Source organism: Ranitomeya variabilis, chromosome 5 (assembly GCF_051348905.1).
Source record: "Ranitomeya variabilis isolate aRanVar5 chromosome 5, aRanVar5.hap1, whole genome shotgun sequence".
Classification (NCBI taxonomy): Eukaryota; Metazoa; Chordata; class Amphibia; order Anura; family Dendrobatidae; genus Ranitomeya; species Ranitomeya variabilis.
The window spans coordinates 412,077,456-412,100,475 of NC_135236.1; the positions used below are offsets into that span (position 1 = coordinate 412,077,456).

Below are 23,020 nucleotides of genomic sequence, written 5' to 3' on the forward strand. Positions count from 1 at the left end.
TAAAGATTATTATTGGTGTAATGAAAAGGGAATCTAGGGCTATAGTAATAGGAAAATTACTCTGTAAAAGCTGCAAAGTTGTGAGATATGCTCTTTTGTGACAGACGCATATTTATTTTTTTTTTGGGGGGGAGCATGCAGCACAGAAAACTTTTGCTATGGGGCCCCATCATGTCTATGTACGCCCCAACAGAGAAATACTACAGTTTTCATTTGAAAGCAGAAAACACCTTTTATGTCAGATTTCATTCCTACAAATAGCATTTCTACAGCAGAAAACCGCAAGGTTCAGAACAAAATCCTTTCCATCGCACTAACAAGCATACACTGAGGTAATAGTGTGCTCTGCACTGGAGTCTGCAGCGAAGACCACAGCCGACCGCCGCTGATCTCTTCTCCAGTCACTGAGAAACTGCGCACGCGCTCTGCTAACCGGAAGTCCGACCCCCTTTGTGCGGCATTGTCCCAGTACCGACCAATCAGGGCGCGGGGAGGAGGCGGAGTCACTGCTAGCACAGGAGCAGGATATGGCAGCGACAGCAGCATGAGATTCACCCGAAAGAAGTTGTGCTGCTATGTCCTAGTGTTCCTGTACTGCGCCTTCTCCTTCTATGCCGCCTATAATGTCTTCTTCCGCCCGCCACAGGTGTCCCGTGTGCACAGGGTAGTGGGTAAAAAGGAAGCAGGCAGCAGAGGTAACCGTGTGTCTGCAGCGCTGGACCGTGGCGTGGACGGGAATGTTAGGGAAACAGCTGATAGGGTTAACCAGTACGGAAAACGAGAACAGTCAGGCAGCCAACCGCGTCGCAGCTGTCATTTCCAAAAACTTAAACCGTTTTGAAAGCAGTGCTCTGATTGGTCTGTCACTCAGCCAGCGTGTACGTAGACGGCTGTGGCAAGGGCTCTGTAAAAGTGGCAGTGTGGCCTACAGCGGAGGAGGGCTACTTGTCACCCTGTATAGCTACCCGCTGCCCAGACATGGTGGAGGGCAGACAACAAGGCTGCAGCCATAGAAATGCTTTATTTACTGAGGTGCCAGTGGCTGAGGCGGGATTACCCCTTACATATGGATTACCGCTAACTGGAGATGGGGTCAGTGCCCACTGGTTTGGCTCAAGCAGCTAGAACTTAGTGAGGGAGGGGGAACAAAGCCTAATGGCTATACCAAGGGTGCACCAAGCGCCTTAATTAGCATATCTGATTACACTTAAAGGGGTATGCCCAGCTCCAAGATTCTATAGGTGTAATAATAATATTAGCAAATACCTCCAAATAGAAATGTATAGTTTTACTAATTCGTTATGTCTGTTTCCTCATGTGCAGGTATTGCAGGACCTCAGGTATCCTTGGTTATAACCACTAGCAACTAGCTAATTAACTCACCATATCAGTGCTTGTAACCATGGATATCTAAGGTCCTGCATATGAGGAGAGAGACATAATGAATTAGTATAATCAAAGAGCCAAATTGGATAATTCGCATGTGGCTTGCATTGAAGTCTATGTCAAGTGAGTCGCATGCGACCAGCAACAGAAAGTACAGCACGTGTGTGGCTGTCATGGTTGCAGATCACAATGCGGCCCCATAGAAATCATTGGATGCGATGACACAATGCTACACTAGCGATGAGCGAATGTGCTCGGATATTGTGTTATCCAAGTAGCTTTGGCGTACTCGAGTAAGGCCCCTTTCACACATCAGTTTTTTGCCGTCAGTCACAATCCGTTGGATCGACGGATCCGACTAGTGGATCTGGTTAATTGGATCGGAGCATGCTCAGTTAAAAAAAAGGAATCCGTCGCCGGACTCTGTCATTTGACAGATCCGGCGCCATAGGCTTCCATTCTAGCAAACGACGGACGGTGATGGATCCGTCGCTGTCCGTTTTTTCAACGTACACAAAAAAGTTCCTCTGTGCGTTGTCGCCGGACAAACAATTTTCGACAGATCCAGCGAACGACGGATGACACGTGAGGCAATCCGTCGCTAATACAAGTCTATAAGAAAAAAAACGGATCTGGCGGCAAAAAACTGATGTGTGAAAGGGGCGTAATATGTACGAGTTGCTGCAGCTGTTACACATGCAATCCCTAACGCAGAGGAGTCAAATTGCATTCCTCGAGGGCCGCCAACAGGTCATGTTTTCAGGATTTCCTTGTATTGCACAGGTGATAATTTATTCACCTGCACAGAATGATTCCAGCACCTTGTGGAATGCTAAGGAAATCCTGAAAACATGACCTGTTGGCGGCCCTCGAGGAATGCAGTTTGACTCCTCTGCCCTAACGTGTTGAGGCTGCCTAACAGCAGCGAAACATGCAGCCTCAGGGACTCGAATGTATTTTTCGAGCATGCTGAAGACACTCGGTTAGCGCATGAGTGTGTTCGAATAATACCTTCTCTGGGCACGTTCGCTCGTCACTAGTCAGGACACTTTTTCTGAAGCTTCAGTAAAATCCGTATCGTATCAATATACTCTTAGGATGTAGATCCTGATCAGTATCCACACAGTATATGTTTTGGTAACTGTGGTCCGTTCTATAAAGGTCTGCTCGGTGCATCATGGTCTGGTCAATTATTGAAATGCACCTTCACACCTGCTTGTTTCTATCTATCTCCACCCTTTTCTGGCTTTATGAAGTCAGAGCTGTCAATCAAAGAAGAAGGGAGGTGAAGACAGAGGGAAGGTGTATATAAATGATTGGAGATGCCATCATGCTCCAAACACCCATTCTTGGTTTGAAAAAGCACATTTGCCTATTTTGCAGCAGACACTTGAAGAAAAACACTGACTTTTCACACATGGGAGCATGGCCTCAGACATTTATGGGAAATGTATGTGGTGGGATAATTCCTTCTATAGGCTTATTCTGAACTGGACACCCCCTGTTTCTCTAAATGTGACCTTTTCTTGCTTGTCAGGGTATCTCTATTTTGGCAACGAGCAATGGAATCCTTGGGAAGATGAGGAAAAGGGACATAAGGGCTCACAATTGCAAAAAGTAGAAAACAACTGGAAAGATCTATTTAACCAGAACTCCCATCAAGAGCATGCAGAACTCCAGGTACAAATCTGGGGCAAAGCCGCTATTGGTAAGTGATGGCTCAAAAATGCTGTTCTTATAATTTCACACAATGTGGATGAAAATGGTGATAGATATATATATATATATATATATATATATATATATATATATATATATATATACTTTATGTACTCTCATGGATTTGTAGTGTATAAAAAAAACACCCCTGAAACCTGACACCCCCACTGATCATCTGTTATCGGTGTCAACGGCCGCAGTCCAGAAGTACTCACTTGCGGAACGGCTCCATCCTCTGATAGTGACTGCCGCAGGGTACTGCACATCCACCTTCTATTCAAATCAATAGGAGGCAAATGCGTAGTACCGTTTGGTGGTCACCATCAGAGGATGGAGCAGCTCCTCAAGTGAGTATTTCCAGACTGCGGCTGCCAACATCGGTAACAGCTGAACTACGGGGTGCCTGACCCTGACCGATCAGACATTGATGACCTGTTCTATCCTAAGCATAGGTCGTCAATGCTCAAGTACAGGACAAACTATTTAAGCTATGTGTAATAATAAGAAATGATACGGGGAAAAAGTATTGAACATATGAAGAAAGACAAGTGCAAAAAGACATGGAAAGTCATGACACCATCTGTGATGTATCAGTAATTAGAAAGCAATTCTGCAGCTTAGTGCAAAAATAGGTTCAATAGATGGCCTATAAAAAGGTGTCTCATTACCAAGGTGCCACGTAAGATTCATTTCATGATGGGTAAACTAGTGAGCTTTCTCAAGACCTATGTAGCCTTATTGTTGTGAAAAAAAATGCTGAAGGTTCCAGTGAGCACTGCTGGGACGTCACCGTTGTGCTCTGCTTTACGGCCAGCGCTGACAGTCAGTGCAGGAAGCTCTGAGCAGCAGCGCGTAACCCTGTGGACGCCGGGGGACGTGACAGACATCGGAATGTGAGTATGTAGTGTTTTTTTTTTTACTTTTACAATGGTAACCAGGGTAAATATCGGGTTACTAAGCGCTGCCCTGCGCTTAGTAACCCGATATTTACCCTGGTTACAAGTGAACACATCGCTGGATCGGCGTCACACACGCCGATCCAGCGATGGACAGCGGGTGATCAGCGACGAAATAAAGTTCTGGACTTCTAGCTCCGACCAGCGATATCACAGCGGGATCCAGATCGCTGCTGCGTGTCAAACACAACGAGATCGCTATCCAGGACGCTGCAACGTCACGGATCGTCGTCGTTCTCGCTGCAAAGTCGCTTAGTGTGAAGGTACCTTAAGGCTCTACATTCACTCATCCATGAGGAACAGACCTCTTTTTTTCATCGGTCATCCTAGTTTCATCTGTGTTGAATCCTAGTTGTTTGTTTTTTTCCACTGAATGAGTTGTGTCTTTGTTTCCAAGCCAATAAAAGAGCCCTGGAAGTCACATGTTTTTATTCAAACTTATCAGTAAGTAATAACGGCGAGGTACACATGAAAGTCTGAAGCATTCCAGTTTGCATCTGTATTTCATGGATCCTGATAGACTTGAATTCCGACCTGCAAACACAGATCAGAACAGGAAATGCTCCGAGTCTATTAGATCTCACACATGGGTTCTTGTTTTTAACATTCTGTATATGAATATATGAAACTGAGGCCATGTGCTGTCCAAGAAAAAAACAGCACACAGATGTATCATGCAGATTTGTGAGTGCAGCTGAACAGTTACTTAGGAAATCAGATCTACAAAAAGAAGGGATGCCACACTTCCAGAAGAAAATGTGATCAATACTGCTTCACTATTTTTCTGTTATTTTCTTCAGGGCTTTACTTGTGGCAGCATATATTGGAAGGACCTCTTGAACCTGTTGATTATACTGCTCATTGGAGGGAGGGCAAACTCAAAACTGGAAGAACAGATATCAGGTATGATACTCTGATACTTTTCAGGAGGTCACAGTACTGTTTTATAAGAGTCCTAGCTAGCTGTAGTACCAGGCAAGCATGTAAAGTGATGTGTGTTCTTTCCGTGTTTGCTTGGATTCTCTGATTCTCACCCACACTCCAAAGACACACTGATAGGAATTCCTGACTGTGAGTTTTAATGGGGACAGTAATCATGATGTCTGTAAAGCGCTGTGGAAATTAAGGGGATTGTCCATTACTAAGATAACCTAAATGTTTACCCGTTAAAATAAAAACAGCTATATTCACCTCTGGAGCTAGCGCTGTTCCAGTAGTGTCAGCACTCACTCTCCTGGGGCTCATGTAACGTTGTTGCGTCATGCGAGCATTGCTTCCCAATCAGCACTGGCCTCACTGCCCCCACCTTTGGACATATAAGTAATCAAGAGATAGTGAGCGGCCAGCCGAAGAGCTCACATTCTCTTGATTAATGATACATCTGACGGCTCGGAAAGTGTGGCCAGCGCTGATTGGGGCGCAAGGCTCGCATGATGCAACAACGTTACATGAGCCCCAGGAGAGTGAGTGCCGACACTACTGGAACAGCGCTAGCTCCAGATAGCTGTTTTTATTTTAACGGGACAAACATTTAGATTGAGAAGGGCTTGTCCTAGTAGTGGACAACTTTAATGTTTCTATACAAGTGAGTAATATACATAACCAGTTTGCAGGAGTCCGCAATATATTTTAGTCCCTGAAAGCAATGTGTAAACAAGTTCACCCCTTAAATAAGCATAGATTTGATAGTGCTAACAATACTTTTCTATAAGGAAACGGATAAAATACTTTATGCATTTTTAATGGTGCATTTACTCTACACCTGGCTTTACTTTATTTCCACCATTGCTGTCCTTCATCTAAGCCACCAGATATATTGTTGTTCAGTGGTCTGCGGTTATGCACAGCTTTGTGGCTTCTGATACTTTTCTATTGTGGTCAGCATTTTTTTTGCAGCAATTTTTGCGTCACTATTCGTTCTGTGGGATCTGTGTTCTGTGGGCTAGCCTGTAATTCCCCGATACATCGCTGCGTCTTGGGCAAGTATGACCCTATCAGCAGTTCTCCGCTTGCCTTTCCTTGGACCACATTTGCTAGGTATTACAGGATCTACCAAATGTCGAATCACAGCTGATATATAAGGTGATGGCATACTATAACTTCAAACTGTCACGTTACAGGATAGGAATACCCATTTCATGTTAACCCCTTTACCCCCAAAGGTGGTTTGCACGTTAATGACCGGGCCAATTTTTACAATTCTGACCACTGTCCCTTTATGAGGTTATAACTCTGGAACGCTTCAACGGGTCCCGGTGATTCTGACATTGTTTTCTCGTGACATATTGTGCTTCATGATAGCGGTAAAATTTCTTTGATATTACCTGCGTTTATTTGTGAAAAAAAACGGAAATGTGGCGCAAATTTCGAAAATTTCGCAATTTTCCAACTTTGAATTTTTATACAATTAAATCACAGAGATATGTCACACAAAATACTTAATAAGTAACATTTCCCACATGTCTACTTTACATCAGCACAATTCTGGAACCAAAATTTTTTTTTGTTAGGGAGTTATAAGGGTTAAAAGTTGACCAGCAATTTCTCATTTTTACAACACAATTTTTTTAAGGGACCACATCTCAGTTGAAGTCATTTTGAGGGGTCTATATGATGGAAAATACCCAAATGTGACACCATTCTAAAAACTGCACCCCTCAAGGTGCTCAAAACCACATTCAAGAAGTTTATTAACCCTTCAGGTGTTTTACAGGAATTTTTGGAATGTTTAAATAAAAATGAACATTTAACTTTTTTACACAAAAAATTTACTTCAGCTCCAATTTGTTTTATTTTACCAAGGGTAACAGGAGAAAATGGACCACAAAAGTTGTTGTACAATTTCTCCTGAGTACGCTGATACCCCATATTTGGGGGTAAACCACTGTTTGGGCGCATGGCAGAGCTCAGAAGGGAAGGAGCGCCATTTGACTTTTCAATGCAAAATTGACTGGAATTGAGATGGGACGCCATGTTGTGTTTGGAGAGCCCCTGATGTGCCTAAACATTGAAACCCCCCACAAGTGACACCATTTTGGAAAGTAGACCCCCTAAGGAACTTATCTAGATGTGTGGTGAGCACTTTGACCCACCAAGTGCTTCACAGAAGTTTATAATGCAGAGCCGTAAAAATAAAAATTCATATTTTTTCACAAAAATGATTTTTTTGCCCCCAATTGTTTATTTTTCCAAGGGTAAGAGAAGAAATTGGACCCCAAAAGTTGTTGTCCAATTTGTCCTGAGTACGCTGATACCTCATATGTGGGGGTAAACCACTGTTTGGGCGCATGGCAGAGCTCGGAAGGGAAGGAGCGCCATTTGACTTTTCAATGCAAAATTGACTGGAATTGAGATGGGACGCCATGTTGCGTTTGGAGAGCCCCTGATGTGCCTAAACATTGAAACCCCCCACAAGTGACACCATTTTGGAAAGTAGACCCCCTAAGGAACTCATCTAGATGTGTTGTGAGAGCTTTGAACCCCCAAATGTTTCACTACAGTTTATAACGCACAGCCGTGAAAATAAAAATTCTTTTTTTTCCCCACAAAAATTATTTTTTAGCCCCCAGTTTTGTATTTTCCCAAGGGTAACAGGAGAAATTGGACCCCAAAAGTTGTTGTCCAATTTGTCCTGAGTACGCTGATACCCCATATGTGGGGGGGAACCACCGTTTGGGCGCATGGCAGAGCTCGTAAGGGAAGGAGTGCCATTTGGAATGCAGACTTAGATGGAATGGTCTGTAGGCGTCACGTTGCATTTGCAGAGCCCCTAATGTACCTAAACCATAGAAAACCCCCACAAGTGACCCAATATTGGAAACTAGACCCCCCAAGGAACTTATCTAGATGTGCTGTGAGAATTTTGAACCCCCAAGTGTTTCACTACAGTTTATAACGCGGAGCCTTGAAAATAAAAATTCTTTTTTTTCCCCACAAAAATTATTTTTTAGCCTCCAGTTTTGTATTTTCCCAAGGGTAACAGGAGAAATTGGACCCCAAAAGTTGTTGTCCAATGTGTCCTGAGTACACTGATACCCCATATGTTGGGGTAAACCCCTGTTTGTGCGCACAGGAGAGCTCGGAAGGGAAGGAGCGCTGTTTTACTTTTTCAACGCAGAATTGGCTGGAATTGAGATCGGACGCAATGTCGCATTTGGAGAGCCCCTGATGTGCCTAAACAGTGGAAACCCCCCAATTATAACTGAAACACTAATCCAAACACACCCCTAACCCTAATCTCAACTGTAACCCTAACCACACCCCTAACCCTGACACACCCCTAACCCTAATCCCAACCCTATTCCCAACCGTAAATGTAATCCAAACCCTAACTTTAGCCCCAACCCAACTTTAGCCCCAACCCTAGCCCTAGCCCTAACCCTAATGGGAAAATGGAAATCAATAAATTTTTTTAATTTTTCGTAACTAAGGGTTATGAAGGGTGATGAAGGGGGGTTTGATTTACTATTTATAGAGCTTTTTCTAGCGGATTTTTGATTGGCAGCCGTCACACACTAAAAGACGCTTTTTATTGCAAAAAATGTTTTTTGCGTTACCACATTTTGAGTGCTATAATTTTTCCATATTTTGGTCCAGAGAGTCATGTGGAGTCTTGTTTTTTGCGGGACAAGTTGACGCTTTTATTGGTAACATTTTCGGGCACGTGACATTTTTTGATCGCTTTTTATTCCGATTTTTGTGAGGCAGAATGACCAAAAACCAGCTATTCATGAATTTCTTTTTGGGGGGGCGTTTATACCGTTCCGCGTTTGGTAAAATGGATAAAGCAGTTTTATTCTTCAGGTCAGTACGATTACAGCGATACCTCATTTATATCATTTTTTTATGTTTTGGCGCTTTTATACGATAAAAACTATTTTATAGAAAAAATAATTCTTTTTGCATCGCTTTATTCTGAGGACTATAACTTTTTTTATTTTTTTGCTGATGATGCTGTATGGAGGCTCGTTTTTTGCGGGACAAGATGACGTTTTCAGCGGTACCATGTTTATTTATTTCCGTCTGTTTGATCCCATGTTATTCCACTTTTTGTTCGGCGGTATGATAATAAAGCGTTGTTTTTTTGCCTCTTTTTTTTTTTTTTTTCACGGTGTTCCCTGAAGGGGTTAACTAGTGGGACAGTTTTATAGGTCTGGTCGTTACGGATGCGGCGATACTAAATATGTGTACTTTTATTTTGTTGTTTGTTTTTTTTTAGCTAAAGGAAAACATTTATTGGAACAATATAATTTTTTTTATTATTTATTTAGGAATTTTTTTTTTTTTTTTTACACATGTAATTTTTTTTTTTTTACATTTTTACTTTGCCCCGGGGGGGGGGGGGGGGTACGGCATCATAGTAAAGTGGCAGATCGACGATCTGACACTTTGCTGTGCACTGTGTCAGCTCCGCGATCTGAAGTGCACAAAAGGGAGGCTTCCCGGCACCTGCTCTGAGCAGGCGCAGTGGAGCCACCTCCCTGCAGGGCCCGGATGCAGCCCCGCGGCCATTTTGAATCCGGGGCTTGCAGGGAGGAGACGCTCGGTACAAGGTGAGCACATCGCCTTGTACCGATTGTCTCAGGGAAGCCCGCAGGGAGCCCCCTCCCTGCGCATGCTTCCCTGTACCGCCGGAACACTGCGATCATGTTTGATCGCAGTGTGCCGGGGGTTAATGTGCCGGGGGGCTCCTGGCACATAGTGCCGGATGTCAGCTGCGATAGCCGACCGGCCGATCGCGCTGGACGTACTATTCCGTCCTTGGGAAGTAGGGCCCACCCCACATGGACGGAATAGTACGTCCATTGACAGAAAGGGGTTAATTATAAGACAGTGGCAAACCCTTTTAACCTCAGTAACATTGGTACTTGTATTAGGATCAGGCTTTGAAACATCTATGGAAGATCTTGATTTATTTTGTTTCATCTTTTTTCTCTAGCTTCATCACTGGCCCTGCAGTTGTTCCAGGTTACTTTTCAGTGGAAGCCCAGAATGTAGTTCTTATACTCAATGGCAGAGAACAAGAAAAGATTTCTTTTGCCACTCAATGGCTTCAGTACACACAGACTCTGGTTGAAAACCATAAACTCCGACATGTTGCTGTAGTGCTGCTAGGAAGTGAGAAATGCAATAATGACTGGATCCTTCCATATTTAAAGAAGAACAGAGGGTTTGTGGAGGCTCTCTATCTTGTCTATGACAGTACATGGATTAATGAGGAAGATGTCTTCCAATGGCCCCTAGGAGTGGCCACGTAAGTTGTTATTCTTTTACAGTTTTCCACCATCTCATAATAAAAAATGAATGGATAATACTGTTTAAAGAGTAACCATCTTTTTAATTTCTTTTTGTTTCATATATTAATAGTACATGTGTATCAAGGAACTTTGTAATGTATCTTATTAGAGAAATCTGCTTCTTTCTGTTCCTGGAGTGATCTTTCATTCTCAAAATTCTGAACTAGCCAGTAAAATCAGTCTTCAGTGAATACAGACTTTCCCATTACGAGATAGGATATTACAGTTGGCACTCAACTCAACGGTCATTTCTGGAGAACTTGCATTAGAATGTCTGTGTTTGGCTCTAGCTGCTCCCAAACCTCTCTCCATAGAGTTTAACCCCTTCCCGACATGCGCCGTACATATACTGCTCTACGGGAGCTGCGTTCCCACAAACAGCAGTATATGTAAGTATATGTAAGGCGTGGCGATCGCACGACCTCACGCTGAGCGTAGCTGCAATTGCATGTGGGTTTTCAGCTTTGTATGAGAGCTGACACCGCGCAGCAATTCCCACATTCGGTGCTGGAACTGATCGCAGACATTTAACCCCTCTGATGCTGCAGTCAGTAGTAAAATGATTCCCTGTGCGCTTCCATCAGGACCACGCTATCTGATCGCATTGTCCTGATGGTCTCTATGGAGACTGCCATCCCCAAGATGGCCACGGGGTCCTTCCAGGTCCTGCAGGGAAGGTGGCTTGTGAACACCTGCTGAGAGAAGGCGCTGACATGCCTCCTTCCCTGCCTGTCAGATCCTGATGTGATACTCTGCAGTGCAGAGTATCAGATCAGCGATCTGACACTATACAGTGATATCCCAGGATGGGATCATGTAAAAAAGTTTAAAAAAATATTAAAAAGAGTAAAAATATATTAAGTCCCTAAATAAAGAAAAAACATTTTTCCATTAAATACATTTATGTAAATAGATAAACAATAAAAGTACACATATTTGGTATCGCTGCATCGGTAACAACCTGCTCTATAAAACTAACCCATTAGTGAACCCCTTCGGTGAACACCATAAAAAAAAACAAGGCAAAAAACAATGCTTTATCATACCGCCGAACAAAAAGTGCAATAAAACGCGACCAAAAAGACGGATGTAAATATAAATTAAATGGTACCGCTGAAAACGTCCTTTTGTCCTGCAAAAAACAAGCCGCCATACAGCTATATCAGCAGAAAAATAAAAATTTATAGCTCTCAAAATAAAGCTATGCAAAAATTATTTTTTCTATTAGTTTTTATTGTGTAAAAGCGCCAAAACATAAAAAAACTATATAAATTAAGTATCGCTTTAATCATACTGACCCGAAGAATAAAACTGCCTTACCAATTCTACCACATGTGGAACAGTATTAAAAAAAAACAACAATTTCTGAATTGCTGTTTTTTGTTCATTCAGTCTCAAAAATCAGAATAGAAAGCGATTAAAAAATGTCATTTTCCCCAAAGCGGTACCAATAAAAACATCAGCTCATCCCACAAAAACCAAGCCCTCACATGACTGTCAGCTGAAATATGAAAAAATTATAGCTTTCAAAATATGGTTAGTTTTCGCAATAAAAAGCGTCTTTTAGGGTGTGACAGCAGCCAAACATAAAAACCTGATGTAAATGTAGTATCGCTGTATTCGCAGCGACCCGAAGAAAAAAGTTGCCGAATCACTTATACCGCACGAGGAACGTGGTAAAAAATAAAACCAATTGTTTACATACTGTTGATTTTTTTCATTCTGCCTCCCAAAGATCGCAGTAAGGATCAGCGCACATTTATCCTGCACTCTGCGATCAGCGCTTACACCTTGTGCCAAACGGGTTGGTAACGGCCGGAGTTAAATGACTCTTGACTAAGAGGTCATTGAGATTTTTAGACCTCCTAGAGGTCATGGAGGGTAGGCTATCCAGTGAAGGTCCCAGGGAGGGCTTGGCATTGAGAATAGCCCAATGCTTGGTAAGAATTTGTCTCATGTTGTCCCAATGAGAGATAGAGATGAACCATATTTTTCCTCTCTTAGATGAATAAAGTAGGCTATTACGGGAAGTTTTCCTTGCCTAATCATATCCTTTATGCACCTGCGGCTGTTCCCATGAGTTCCAAAACATGTCTTGAGGTCTGAGGCTTGTGCCTCGAATCTATCATCGGAGGAGCAGATCCGCCTCATCCTTAGGAACTGTCCGACCGGGACCGCCCTAATGGTGGCGGGGTTGTGTGCTGATTTGGCATGTATCAGGGTGTTAACGGATGTTGGTTTCCTGTAGACATTTGCCTGGGTACGCCTGTTCGAGTCAATATCCAGAGAAATGTCTAGGAAGTCTATTTTGTTATAATCACAGTTATGTCAGCATGATATTGTATGAATTAAAATATATCATGAATTCCTTGAGCTGATGCACCATCCCATCCCACAACAACAGAATTTCATCAATATACCTGAGCCAGCACAGGACATGGGAGGCGGCCGGCGCACCCCCCATCGCCAAAGAGGCATCTCTCCCAAGCACGAAGGAAGAGATTGGCATAATAAGGGCGTGCACAGGCCAAACCCGTGGCCATGCCGTGCTTCTGCAAGTAAAAGAAAAGAAGTTGTGGGTAAGGACAAAGTGCATTAGCTCGAGGATGAGCTCACACAAAGGACCGTCCAGGTTGGAGGTCCCCAAGAGGAGGCGGATCGCATCCAGACCCTGTGAGTGACCAATGCAGGAGTACAAGGTTTCTATGTCTGCAGTGACAAGAAGAGTATTGTTGTCCACAAGGATGCCATCAACCCGCGACAGGACGTCCGTTGTGTCGTGGACGTATGATGGTAACATCTCAACGAGGGCTTAAGGTAGAAATCAATAAATCTACAAATAGAATCACAAAGTCCCTCGATCACCGAGACGATCGGACATCCCGGGGGGTTAAGGGCATCCTTGTGGACTTTGGGCAAGAGGTAGAAAGTAGAGATTCTAGGGGACCTAACCGTAAGGCCCTCCAGAACCCCTTTGGTAATAACACTATACTCATAGGTTCTGATAAGAATCTGCTGGAGTTCAACTGAGAAGGCGGACACTGGGTTAGAAGAAAATGTAACATATGTGTTGGGGTCCCTCAATTGACGAAACGCTTCGCGTTCGTATTTTTCATTTCGCCAGACGATGATGTCCCCCCTTTCTTGTCCGCCGGTTTAAAAACAATGTCCAACAACGATTGTAGTTGTGTAATATCTTGGCGTCGTTTAAATGTTAGATTGTCATACCTGCGTCTTGAGGAGAGCGTCTTAAAATCCTCAGGCACAAGTCTAGTAAAGATTTGAATAGCTGGACTAAGTGACAGAGGGGGGAGCCTCTTCGATCTGGGCAAAATGGAGGATGGGAGCCTACCTTGGTGTGGATTGGTTTGTTCACCAAGGAGATCCTCCAAGTTACGTAGTGCCTCCCTCTCAGTTTTGCTCATAAGTTCCTGACATTGATTTTTGCTGTGTAGTTTTCTCAACACAATGTTACGGAAAAGAGTTGCAGATCCCTCAGAGTTGTGAAGTAATAAAGAGTTGGGGAGAAGGTCAAGCCCTTACCCAAGACCTCCAATTGTGCATTGGTGTGAATATGAGTGGAGAGGTTCAGTATCTGAAGCCCCCCTGTTATGACCCCAATGGCAGAGGTCTCAGAAATAAATACCAAGTCTGCAAACACAAAAAACCAGCTCATAGGGCAGTGGTAACTGGGCTGACCGTATATCTAATCCTAGCACCACAAATAGCAGCAGCCGGGGAACGTGCCTACGTTGGTTCTAGACGTCTCGCGCCAGCCGGAGAACTAACTAACCCTAGAAGGGAAAAGATAGACCTTTCTTGCCTCCAGAGAAAAGACCCCAAAAGTTGGATACAAGCCCCCAACAAATAATAACGGTGAGGTAAGAGGAAAAGACAAACATAAGAATGAGCTAGGTATTTAGCAAAGAGAGGCCCACTAGCTAATAGCAGAATATAGTAAGATGACTTATACGGTCAGCAAAAACCCTATCAAAATTTCCACGCTGGATATCCAAGAACCCCCGAACCGTCTAACGGCCCGGGGGGAGAATACCAGCCCCCTAGAGCTTCCAGCAAAATCAGGAATCACATTTAGTACAAGCTGGACAAAAAATAAGAGCAATGCAAATAACCAAAAAACAAGGAAGCAGGACTTAGCTTAATTTTGCAAGAACCAGGACCAGCAGACAGGAGCAAACAGAAAGGACTGATTACAACGATGCCAGGCACCAGACTGAGAATTCAGGAAGTTTATATAGCAACACCCCTGGACTAACGACCCAGGTGGGTGCCAAACTAGGGAAAGACAATCCCAGAGGCATATCACTAGTGACCACAAGAGGGAGCCAAAAAAGTCTAATTCACAACACCCCCCCCCCCCCCCTGGAAACCAGCTGGGGCAGACTTTCATGTTGTGACATCTTGTGTGATGTGTCCTCATCACAAGATCTATTAGATCTCATAGTGGACCTCGAGTAGGAAGAATTCCAATATTGTTGGCTAGAGCTGTCATTGGCATTTTGCCACCTGTAAACTCTGGATGACTGTTTTTCCTGGATGTCTCTTATAAATTTTTTTGATTTGGTGGTTTGAATCTCATTGGCCCACTTCTGTAATTCTACATCAGTCTCCTCATTAAGTTTTTTGAGTGCATCACCTGCCATGTCTCTCTGTAAGATAACTTGTAAACTCTCAATTTCGGTTTGTAGAGACTTCAAGGAATTGTGATTAATTTCCTTGAGTAGTTCCATGAACCCTTTAAAGCAAGTGTCAGTCAGTTCCTCCCATTTGCTTTTAAAACTCATCCTGTATGGGAAAGGAGGGCAAGACACCATATGCGTGTCCTCTTTCTAAGTAGGTCCTTAAATTGGTAGATGACCTCCTGCAGATCCCTGTCATGCCCATCTACACCCCCATCTGTGTGGTCTTGGAAAACGTCATTGATCTGTGCACGTCATGTACAGTCACGCGCTCGAAAATCTACAACAAAAATCCCAGTTGTATCCTAGATGCCGAGATGGCGACACCGGTGTTGACCCACCCTGTAAAGAAAAAAGCTAACTCGAAAAGACATGAGAGCAATAGGAGAATAAGGCAGATCAGATTAATGTAGTAAAAACATGTGCAAATTTTAATAGAGTATTAATATAAAAAGACAATAGAATTACCGTATATACTCAGATATAAGCTGATATTTTCAGCCCATTTTTTTAGGCTGAAAGTGCCCCTCTCGGCTTATACTCGAGTCATTGTCCCAGGGGGTCAACGGGGGAGGGAGAGCTGCAGCTGTCAAATCATACTCGCCTGCTCCCGGTGCGTCTCTGCATGTCCCTGCTTCTCCGGCGCCCGCAGCTCTTCCTATGTTCAGCGGTCACATGGTACCGCTCATTAAAGTAATGAATATGGACGCGACTCCATTCCCATAGGGGTGGAGCGCATATTCATTACTGTAATGAGCGGTATCAGTGACCGCTGAACACCGGGAAAAGCTGCCGGCGTCAGAGACCATCGCATTGGAGAAGCTGCCAGGGGCCACGTCGGGAGGGTGAGTATAACTGGGGAGGGTGAGCATTGAGATATTCACCTGTCCCTGTTCCACCGCTATGCACCGCTTTGTCTTCCGCGTCCTCTGGCTGTGACGTTCAGGTCAGAGGGCGCGATGACGAGTGTAGTGTGCGCGCCGCCCTCTGCCTGAACAGTCACTGCAGAGAGACGGAAGATGGAGTGGCACGCGGCGGTGGGACAGGTGAATATCACAAGTGCCATGCCGGTGTCCCCACCTGCTCATGACAAGAGGCGAGTATGTCATTTTTTTTTTTTATCGCAGCAGCAGCATATGGGGCAAATGTTTCTATGGAGCATCTTATGGGGCCATAATCAACCTTTATGCAGGATTGTATGGGGCAACTGTTTCTATGGAGCATCTTATGGGGCCCATCATGAACTTTATGGAGCATTATATGGGGTGCATTTTGTATGGGGCCCATCATGAACTTTAATGGAGCTGCTGATTCAATATGGATATTCAAAAACACTTAACCTACTGGTGTCTCAATTAATTTTACTTTTATTGGTATCTATTTTCTATTTTTGAAATTTACCAGTAGCTTCTGCATTTCCCACCCTAGGCTTATACTCGAGTCAATAAGTTTTCCCAGTTTTTTGTGCCAAAACTAGGGGTCTCGGCCTATACCCGGGTTGGCTTATACTCGAGTATATACGGTAAGTGACGAGATACATAGACAAATACATGTGACAGGGTCATACATGGTAAGTAGAAAAGTAATAAGACATCACCTGTATGCTTAAGCAATAAAGCAGATAAATAGAAATTGGGAAAAAAACGTGGACTTATTCTACGCTGCTGAATAACTGAAGATACGGGTATATTAAATAAAATGTGGTTTTATTCAATGCGTTTCAAAGTACTGAGACTTCTTCATCAGGAAATACCACACGGTAAACAGCGCAAAATAAGTCCACGTTTTTTTTCCCAATTTCTATTTATCTGGTGGCCGTTATCTGTGGATCTGCTGCAGTGAATATCTCCTATAAGCTTAATTTATAGCTCCATCTGGTGAGTGCAATTTGATTGCATTAGTCCAACTGTATTTTGGATAAGACCCTATTTGCGCTCTTTTCTCTAACAGCACCTACTTAAGCAATAATGATATTAAGAGGTGCACCCTGGTAAAACCTGTCCCAATGCATGAGAGTACATGACAGTCAGTAATTGCAGTGGGGTAACATGTAAAGGAAAGGGACAGAGGTTACCAGAGATGGGAGGATGACCCTGAACCGGATGGCAAGACCTCAACGCTCGTTTTTTTCTTTACAGGGTGGGTTACCACCGGTGTCGCCACTTCGACATCTAGAATGCAACTGGGATTTTTGTTCACAGTAGTTAGAAGCTGCTTTTTCCTTGTAACTGGCGATAATATACCAACCACCGTTACAAGAGACATAATAAAAATAAATTAAATGACCCCCAAAGGTCTTTTATAACCTTATGGAGGCCACAATGTGTAAAATATCTGAAAAATTAAATGCAAATAAAAATGACACTGTCAATCAAAATCGTTGTTAATATTCCCACCCTGGTAAAAAAAAATAATGGTTAAGTATATACAAATGATTGTAATACACTAATACACAAGGCAATACATTTTTAAATGTATTTTTGTGGTCATAAAAAAAGTGGGAAAACAGACACTTATTCCCTTACTGTCTGTCTCATATCGGTAAAGAAAAAAAATCACAACAAAACTTTTTTTTAAACTGAACGTACGAAAAAAGTATGAAAATATGCCTGGGCAGGAAAGGTGGATTAATGGCTGGTTTTGACTGTATCATGAAAACAAGTCCAGTCCATAAGTCTTTTTAGAGCATATTAACATTGTAGAGGGTTTTGGAACAGAGAGGCGCCCTGTGCGAGCGGCTCTTATTTTAGTAGACTTTTGCTGTCCTTGTATTGCATGGTAATCTATTCAACGTAATGACCCCATATGATGATGTATTTTCTCTATAGATAGGTAAAACGTTAAAAAGGTTCTAGAGAGGAGGGCATAGTCATAAATGCAGTCATGGCCAAAAGTGTTTGCACCCTTCCATAAAATGAAGTATTTTTACCAGAAAATTATTACAAATACACGTTTTGTTATACACGTCTATTTCCTGTGTATGTATTGGAACAACACAAATAAACAGAGATAAATAGGCGAATTGGAAATAATTTCTCAAAAAATCCAAAAATAGGCCAGACAAAATTGTTGGCACCTTTCCAAAATTGTGGGCAAATAATTTTGTTTCAAACGTATGATGCTTGTTCAAACTCACCTGTGGCAAGTAACAGGTGTGGGAAATATGACAATCACACCTCAAACTAGATAAAAAGGGGAGAAGATGATTCAGTCTTTGCATTGTTTGTTTGTTTATGCCACTCTAAGCATGGAGAACAGAAAGAGCAGAAGAGAACTGTCTGAGGACTTGAGAACCAAAATTGTTGAACAATAGCAACAATCTCAAGGTTACAAGTCCATCTCCTGAGATGTTGATGTTCCTTTGTCCATGGTGTGCAACATAATCAAGAAATGTACATCTCCATGGCACTGTAGTTAATCTCCCTGGACGTGGACTGCAGAGAAAAATTGATGAAAGGTTGCAATGCAGGATAGTCCAGATGGTGGATAAGCAGCCTCAATCAAGTTCCAAAGAAATTCAAGCTGTCCTGCAGGATCAGGGTGCATAAATGTCGGAGCAAACTGTCCGTCAACATTTGAATGAAATGAAACTGGCAGGAGACCCAGAAGGACCACACTGCTGAGACATAACAAAAAGCTAGACTGAAGTTTGCCAAAATGTACAGGAGTAAGCTAAAATCCTTCTGGGAAAGTGTCTTGTGGATAGATGAGACCAAGTTAGAGCTATTTGGTAAAGCACATAATTCTACTGTTTACCGAAAACAGAATGAAGCCTACAAAGAAAGGCACACAATACCTACAGTCGAATATGGTGGAGGTTCAAATATGTTTTGTGATTCTACTGCTGCCTCTGGCACGGAGTGCTTTGACTGTAGAGACTTTGCAGGAGAGAGAGACTGGAAAGAGACAAAGCACAAATAGGGTCTTAAAACATCTGCAAGGAGTTTGTATGTTCTCCCTGCATTTGCGTGGGTTTCCTTCGGGTTCTCCGGTTTCCTCCCACATTCCAAAGACATACTGATAGGGAATCTAGATTGTGAGCCCCAATAGGGACAGTGCCTATAATGTTTGTAAAGCCCTGTGAAATTAATGACGCTATATAAGTGAGTAAAATAAAAAAAAAAATCTGGGAAAACCGATTTAGAGGAGATAGCACTATTGCGCTCACCTTATTTTGTTGTGTATTCACAACCACTGAAAAAACCTGAGGTTGCTGCAGACCCACGAGGAGATAAAAGCATAAGCAATGGAAAACACAAAAAGGTTAATTCTGTGCTTCTGTAGGAAAAAGAATGGCGGATTAAAGTCTAATAGTAGCACCATATTTTTCGGATTATGTCCGGTGCTGCTGCTGCGCTGTGTCCGGTGCTGCTGCTGCGCTGTGTCCGGTGCTGCTGCTGCGCTGTGTCCGGTGCTGCTGCTGCGCTGTGTCCGGTGCTGCGCTGTGTCCGGCGGTACTGGGGGGGCTCTGCTGACATTTTGTGAAAGGCCAGAGCCCCCGCAGTTCCGTGGTTTCCTATGCAGAGGACACTGTGAAAATGGCCGCAGAGGGGCTGCGCATGCGCAGATCGAGATCTCGGTACCAAGATCTCGAGAGATAGGATCTCAGCGCTGAGATCTCATCTCCCGAGATCTGCATCTACGCATGCGCCGCCCCCGGTGGCCATTTTTCCGGAGTCCACCGTACAGGAAACCACGGAACTCCCGGGGCTCTGGCCTTTCAGAAAATGTTGGCAGAGCCCCCCGCAGCAGCATTGGACTCCCGTAGTGGCACGCCGATAGGGAATATCCGCATTATAAGACACACCCTTATTTTTCCCCTAAATTATTGGGGAAAAAAGTGTCTTATAATCCGAAAAATACGGTAAGTGGTTTATTCGTCGACACATTCCATAGCATATAGCTTTTTCATCAGGGCAACCTGATTGTGGTTGTCCTGATGAAGAAGCTATATGCTTTGAAACACGGTGATGAATAAACCACTTACTATTAGAATAAGCAATGAGTTCGAATCCCATTGAACACCTGTGGAGAGATCCTAAAATTGCTGTTGGGAGAAGACACCCTTCAAATATGAGAGACCTGGAGCTGTTTGCAAAAGAAGAGTGGTCCAGAATTCCAGTTGAGAGGTGTAAGAAGCTTGTTAATGGCTATAGTGAGAGATTGATTACAGTTATTTATTGCAAAGGGTGTGCAACAGAATATTTAGTTGAGGGTGCCAACAATTTTGTCCGGTCCATTTGGTTGTTTTTTTTTGTGAAATTATGTCCTATTTGCCTTTTTTGTTGTCGTTCCAATACACACAAAACAAACATGTTTATAACAAAATGCCAAGGGTGCCAACACTGTTGGTCATGACTGTATGCAGTATTTACTTTTATTGGGATTCCAGAGTCGCACAATTGCCACTACAACAGGGTCCGTGTGCTGTGTCAGGTATTGCAGATCCACACTACTTTTTAGAACATTTATACAGACTTTCTAAATATCCATTTTTCACAATTGTTTTTCTTTTCTCAGGTTACGTTTGTGTTTTCCGTATATCCATGCTCTTCAAAGCACTAATTACACATGTTAACATTTCAGGTATAGAAACTTTCCAGTCATTGATCCAAGTTGGTCTCTGGTTCATGATTCACGGCCATACTTGTGCAACTTTCTAGGGACTGTATATGGCAACTCATCTAGAGAGATTCTTTTGGAGGTTATAAGGAAAGAGGGTCTTGACCAGTTCTGTTGGATCTCATCTAGGAATGAGTAAGTATTGTTCCTCTTACAGACTGTATAACCCCTTCCTTGTGGTCTCTCCTCCCAAAGGGTTGTGAGGTACTGCTCGAACCCATAAATTGTAGATGCTTATATTGATACAGTGTCTACATTAGGTTGGACTGAAGAATTGCACTGTACCCACTGAAAGCCATGGGCCTCTCTCTAATACAGCTCTGGCAAAAATCAAGAGACCACCACATCAAAACCCTGTCATGGGCAGCCCAATCTCCAGACCTGAACCCCATTGAAAACCTCTGGAATGCAATCGAGGATAATGGATAGTCACAAGCCATCAAACAAAGAAGAACTGCTTACATTTTTGCGCCAGAAGCAGTGTGAAAGACTGGTGGAAAGCATGCCAAGACGCATGAAAGCTGTGATTAACAATCATGGTTATTCCACAAAATATTGATTTCTGAACTCTTCCTGAGTTAAAACATTAGTATTGTTGTTTCTAAATGATTATGAACTTGTTTTCTTTGCATTATTTGAGGTCTGAAAGCACTGTTTTTTTGTAATTTTGACCATTTCTCATTTTCAGAAAAAAAATACAACATTTATTGCTTGGAAATTCGGAGACATGTTGTCAGTAGTTTATAGAATAAAAATTTGCATTTTACTCAAAAATATAACTATAAAGAGAAAAATCAGACAAAATGAACATTTTGCAGTGGTCTCTTAATTTTTGCCAGAGCTGTATACTGCTAAATGGGAAAGATTCCCCGAGTAGTTGCCCTGTGGGTCATGTTGAGTGCATTGAAGGGGTTGTTCCTAGAGGACAGCTCTCACAATATCTTACTGCCTTTACCATTCAAATGAGTTTTAAGACTGTGTTCACAAATTCAGAGGACATGTACATGTAATCTGTATGGAAATACTGGGGCTTAAGGGGTAGCAATTTATATTACGTTCAGTATATCACCTTATATTAGGGGGCGACACAGGTAAAACATAAAGGGGGGACTGTACAGTAAACTGTCATTGTGTTTCTTCAGGTGGCAACCACAGGAGACTAATGAGAGCTACAAGAGCTACCATGACGCCCTGTTACAGAGCGACCTAACATTGAGCCCAGTGGGAGTAAACACAGAGTGCTACCGAATCTATGAGGCCTGTTCCTATGGCTCCGTTCCTGTAGTAGAAGATGTGATGACACATGGAGACTGTGGAAACTCGTCTGTTTACAGTAATGCGCCTTTGCAAATACTGAAGGCTTATGGCGCTCCATTTATTTTTATAAAATCCTGGAAAGAACTTCCTGCCGTTTTAATCCAGGAAAAAAACATGAGTTTACAAGAGAAGATTCAAAGAAGAAAGAAGATACTAGAATGGTACCGACAATTCAAATTAAAACTGAAACACAAGTTTGTAGAAACTTTAGAAAAGACCTTTCTCCGTAAGGAAAAATGAAACACTGGACTGCACTAGGAACCACTAGATTTATTTATGGAAAATGTTTGAAAATACTGTTACTTAATAGATTCTGTACTTTTACCATGTACTTGTGCAAATATTAATATTTTTCACCTCTTTACTGAAGTTTAAAGGTATAGTGAACACACACTACGCAGCTCATATATTTGCTGCAGGACAGATGTGCATCTTTATGCTGCCACAGTCCTCAACATCTCAGCTTGAGGACCAAAGACACATAAAATATTACAGATATTTAAATATTATAAAAGTGTATTCATATTAGAAGACAAAGTTAAATGCACCCAACTCCTTTAAGGAGGCCAATAATGTGTTAGATGCTTCAAGCCTCAGAAAAAGGTGCATGTTGTTTTTCTAGTATGATATCCATGTCACTGTGGACAGAATCAAAATATACTTAGGCCATGTTGTGTCTTTATGAATTTTACTTTTTTTTCATTCACCTATCAGAAGATGGAAAAACGCAACACACATCCTTTCAAATGGATTCCTTTATCAAGACAAGCCCTTGTAACTAAGAAAATCTGTGACACTTGTGTCCTTGACATCACAAACTCCTGTGCGCGGTCCATTGTAGTGGTTGTGTGCTCAACTCCTTCCACAGATGCCATGGTTGTAATTAAATGGCCTGGTCTCAAGCCAAAATGGAGACACTATTTTTATATACAAGGGGTGTTCAATAAATGATTTTCCCCTGCTCGTTATGTCAGCGTAAGGCTGGTTTCATATTTGCGGTTGTGTCCACAGCGTTTCTGACGCA

The 23,020-nt window shown here is 42.7% G+C and overlaps 2 protein-coding genes across 3 annotated transcripts in view; one reads left to right on the plus strand and one right to left on the minus strand.

The window, feature by feature from the left end:
• The window catches only part of HAL (histidine ammonia-lyase), a 203,076-nt gene that overhangs the window by 165,112 nt on the left and 14,944 nt on the right, over window positions 1–23,020 (minus strand). The gene's annotated exons all lie outside the window — the stretch shown is intronic.
• Window positions 487–22,325, plus strand: RXYLT1 (ribitol xylosyltransferase 1). Of its 2 annotated transcripts, XM_077265174.1 has the most exons (6): window positions 487–695; window positions 2,924–3,094; window positions 4,862–4,964; window positions 10,000–10,314; window positions 20,644–20,814; window positions 21,822–22,325. In XM_077265174.1, exons 1-6 carry the CDS (start codon window positions 545–547, stop codon window positions 22,234–22,236), a joined length of 1,326 nt encoding a protein of 441 aa, XP_077121289.1. In that variant the 5' UTR covers window positions 487–544; the 3' UTR covers window positions 22,237–22,325. The 2 variants fall into 2 exon arrangements, with proteins under 2 accessions (XP_077121289.1, XP_077121290.1); XM_077265175.1 differs by lacking the exon at window positions 10,000–10,314 and having other exon boundaries at window positions 502–695.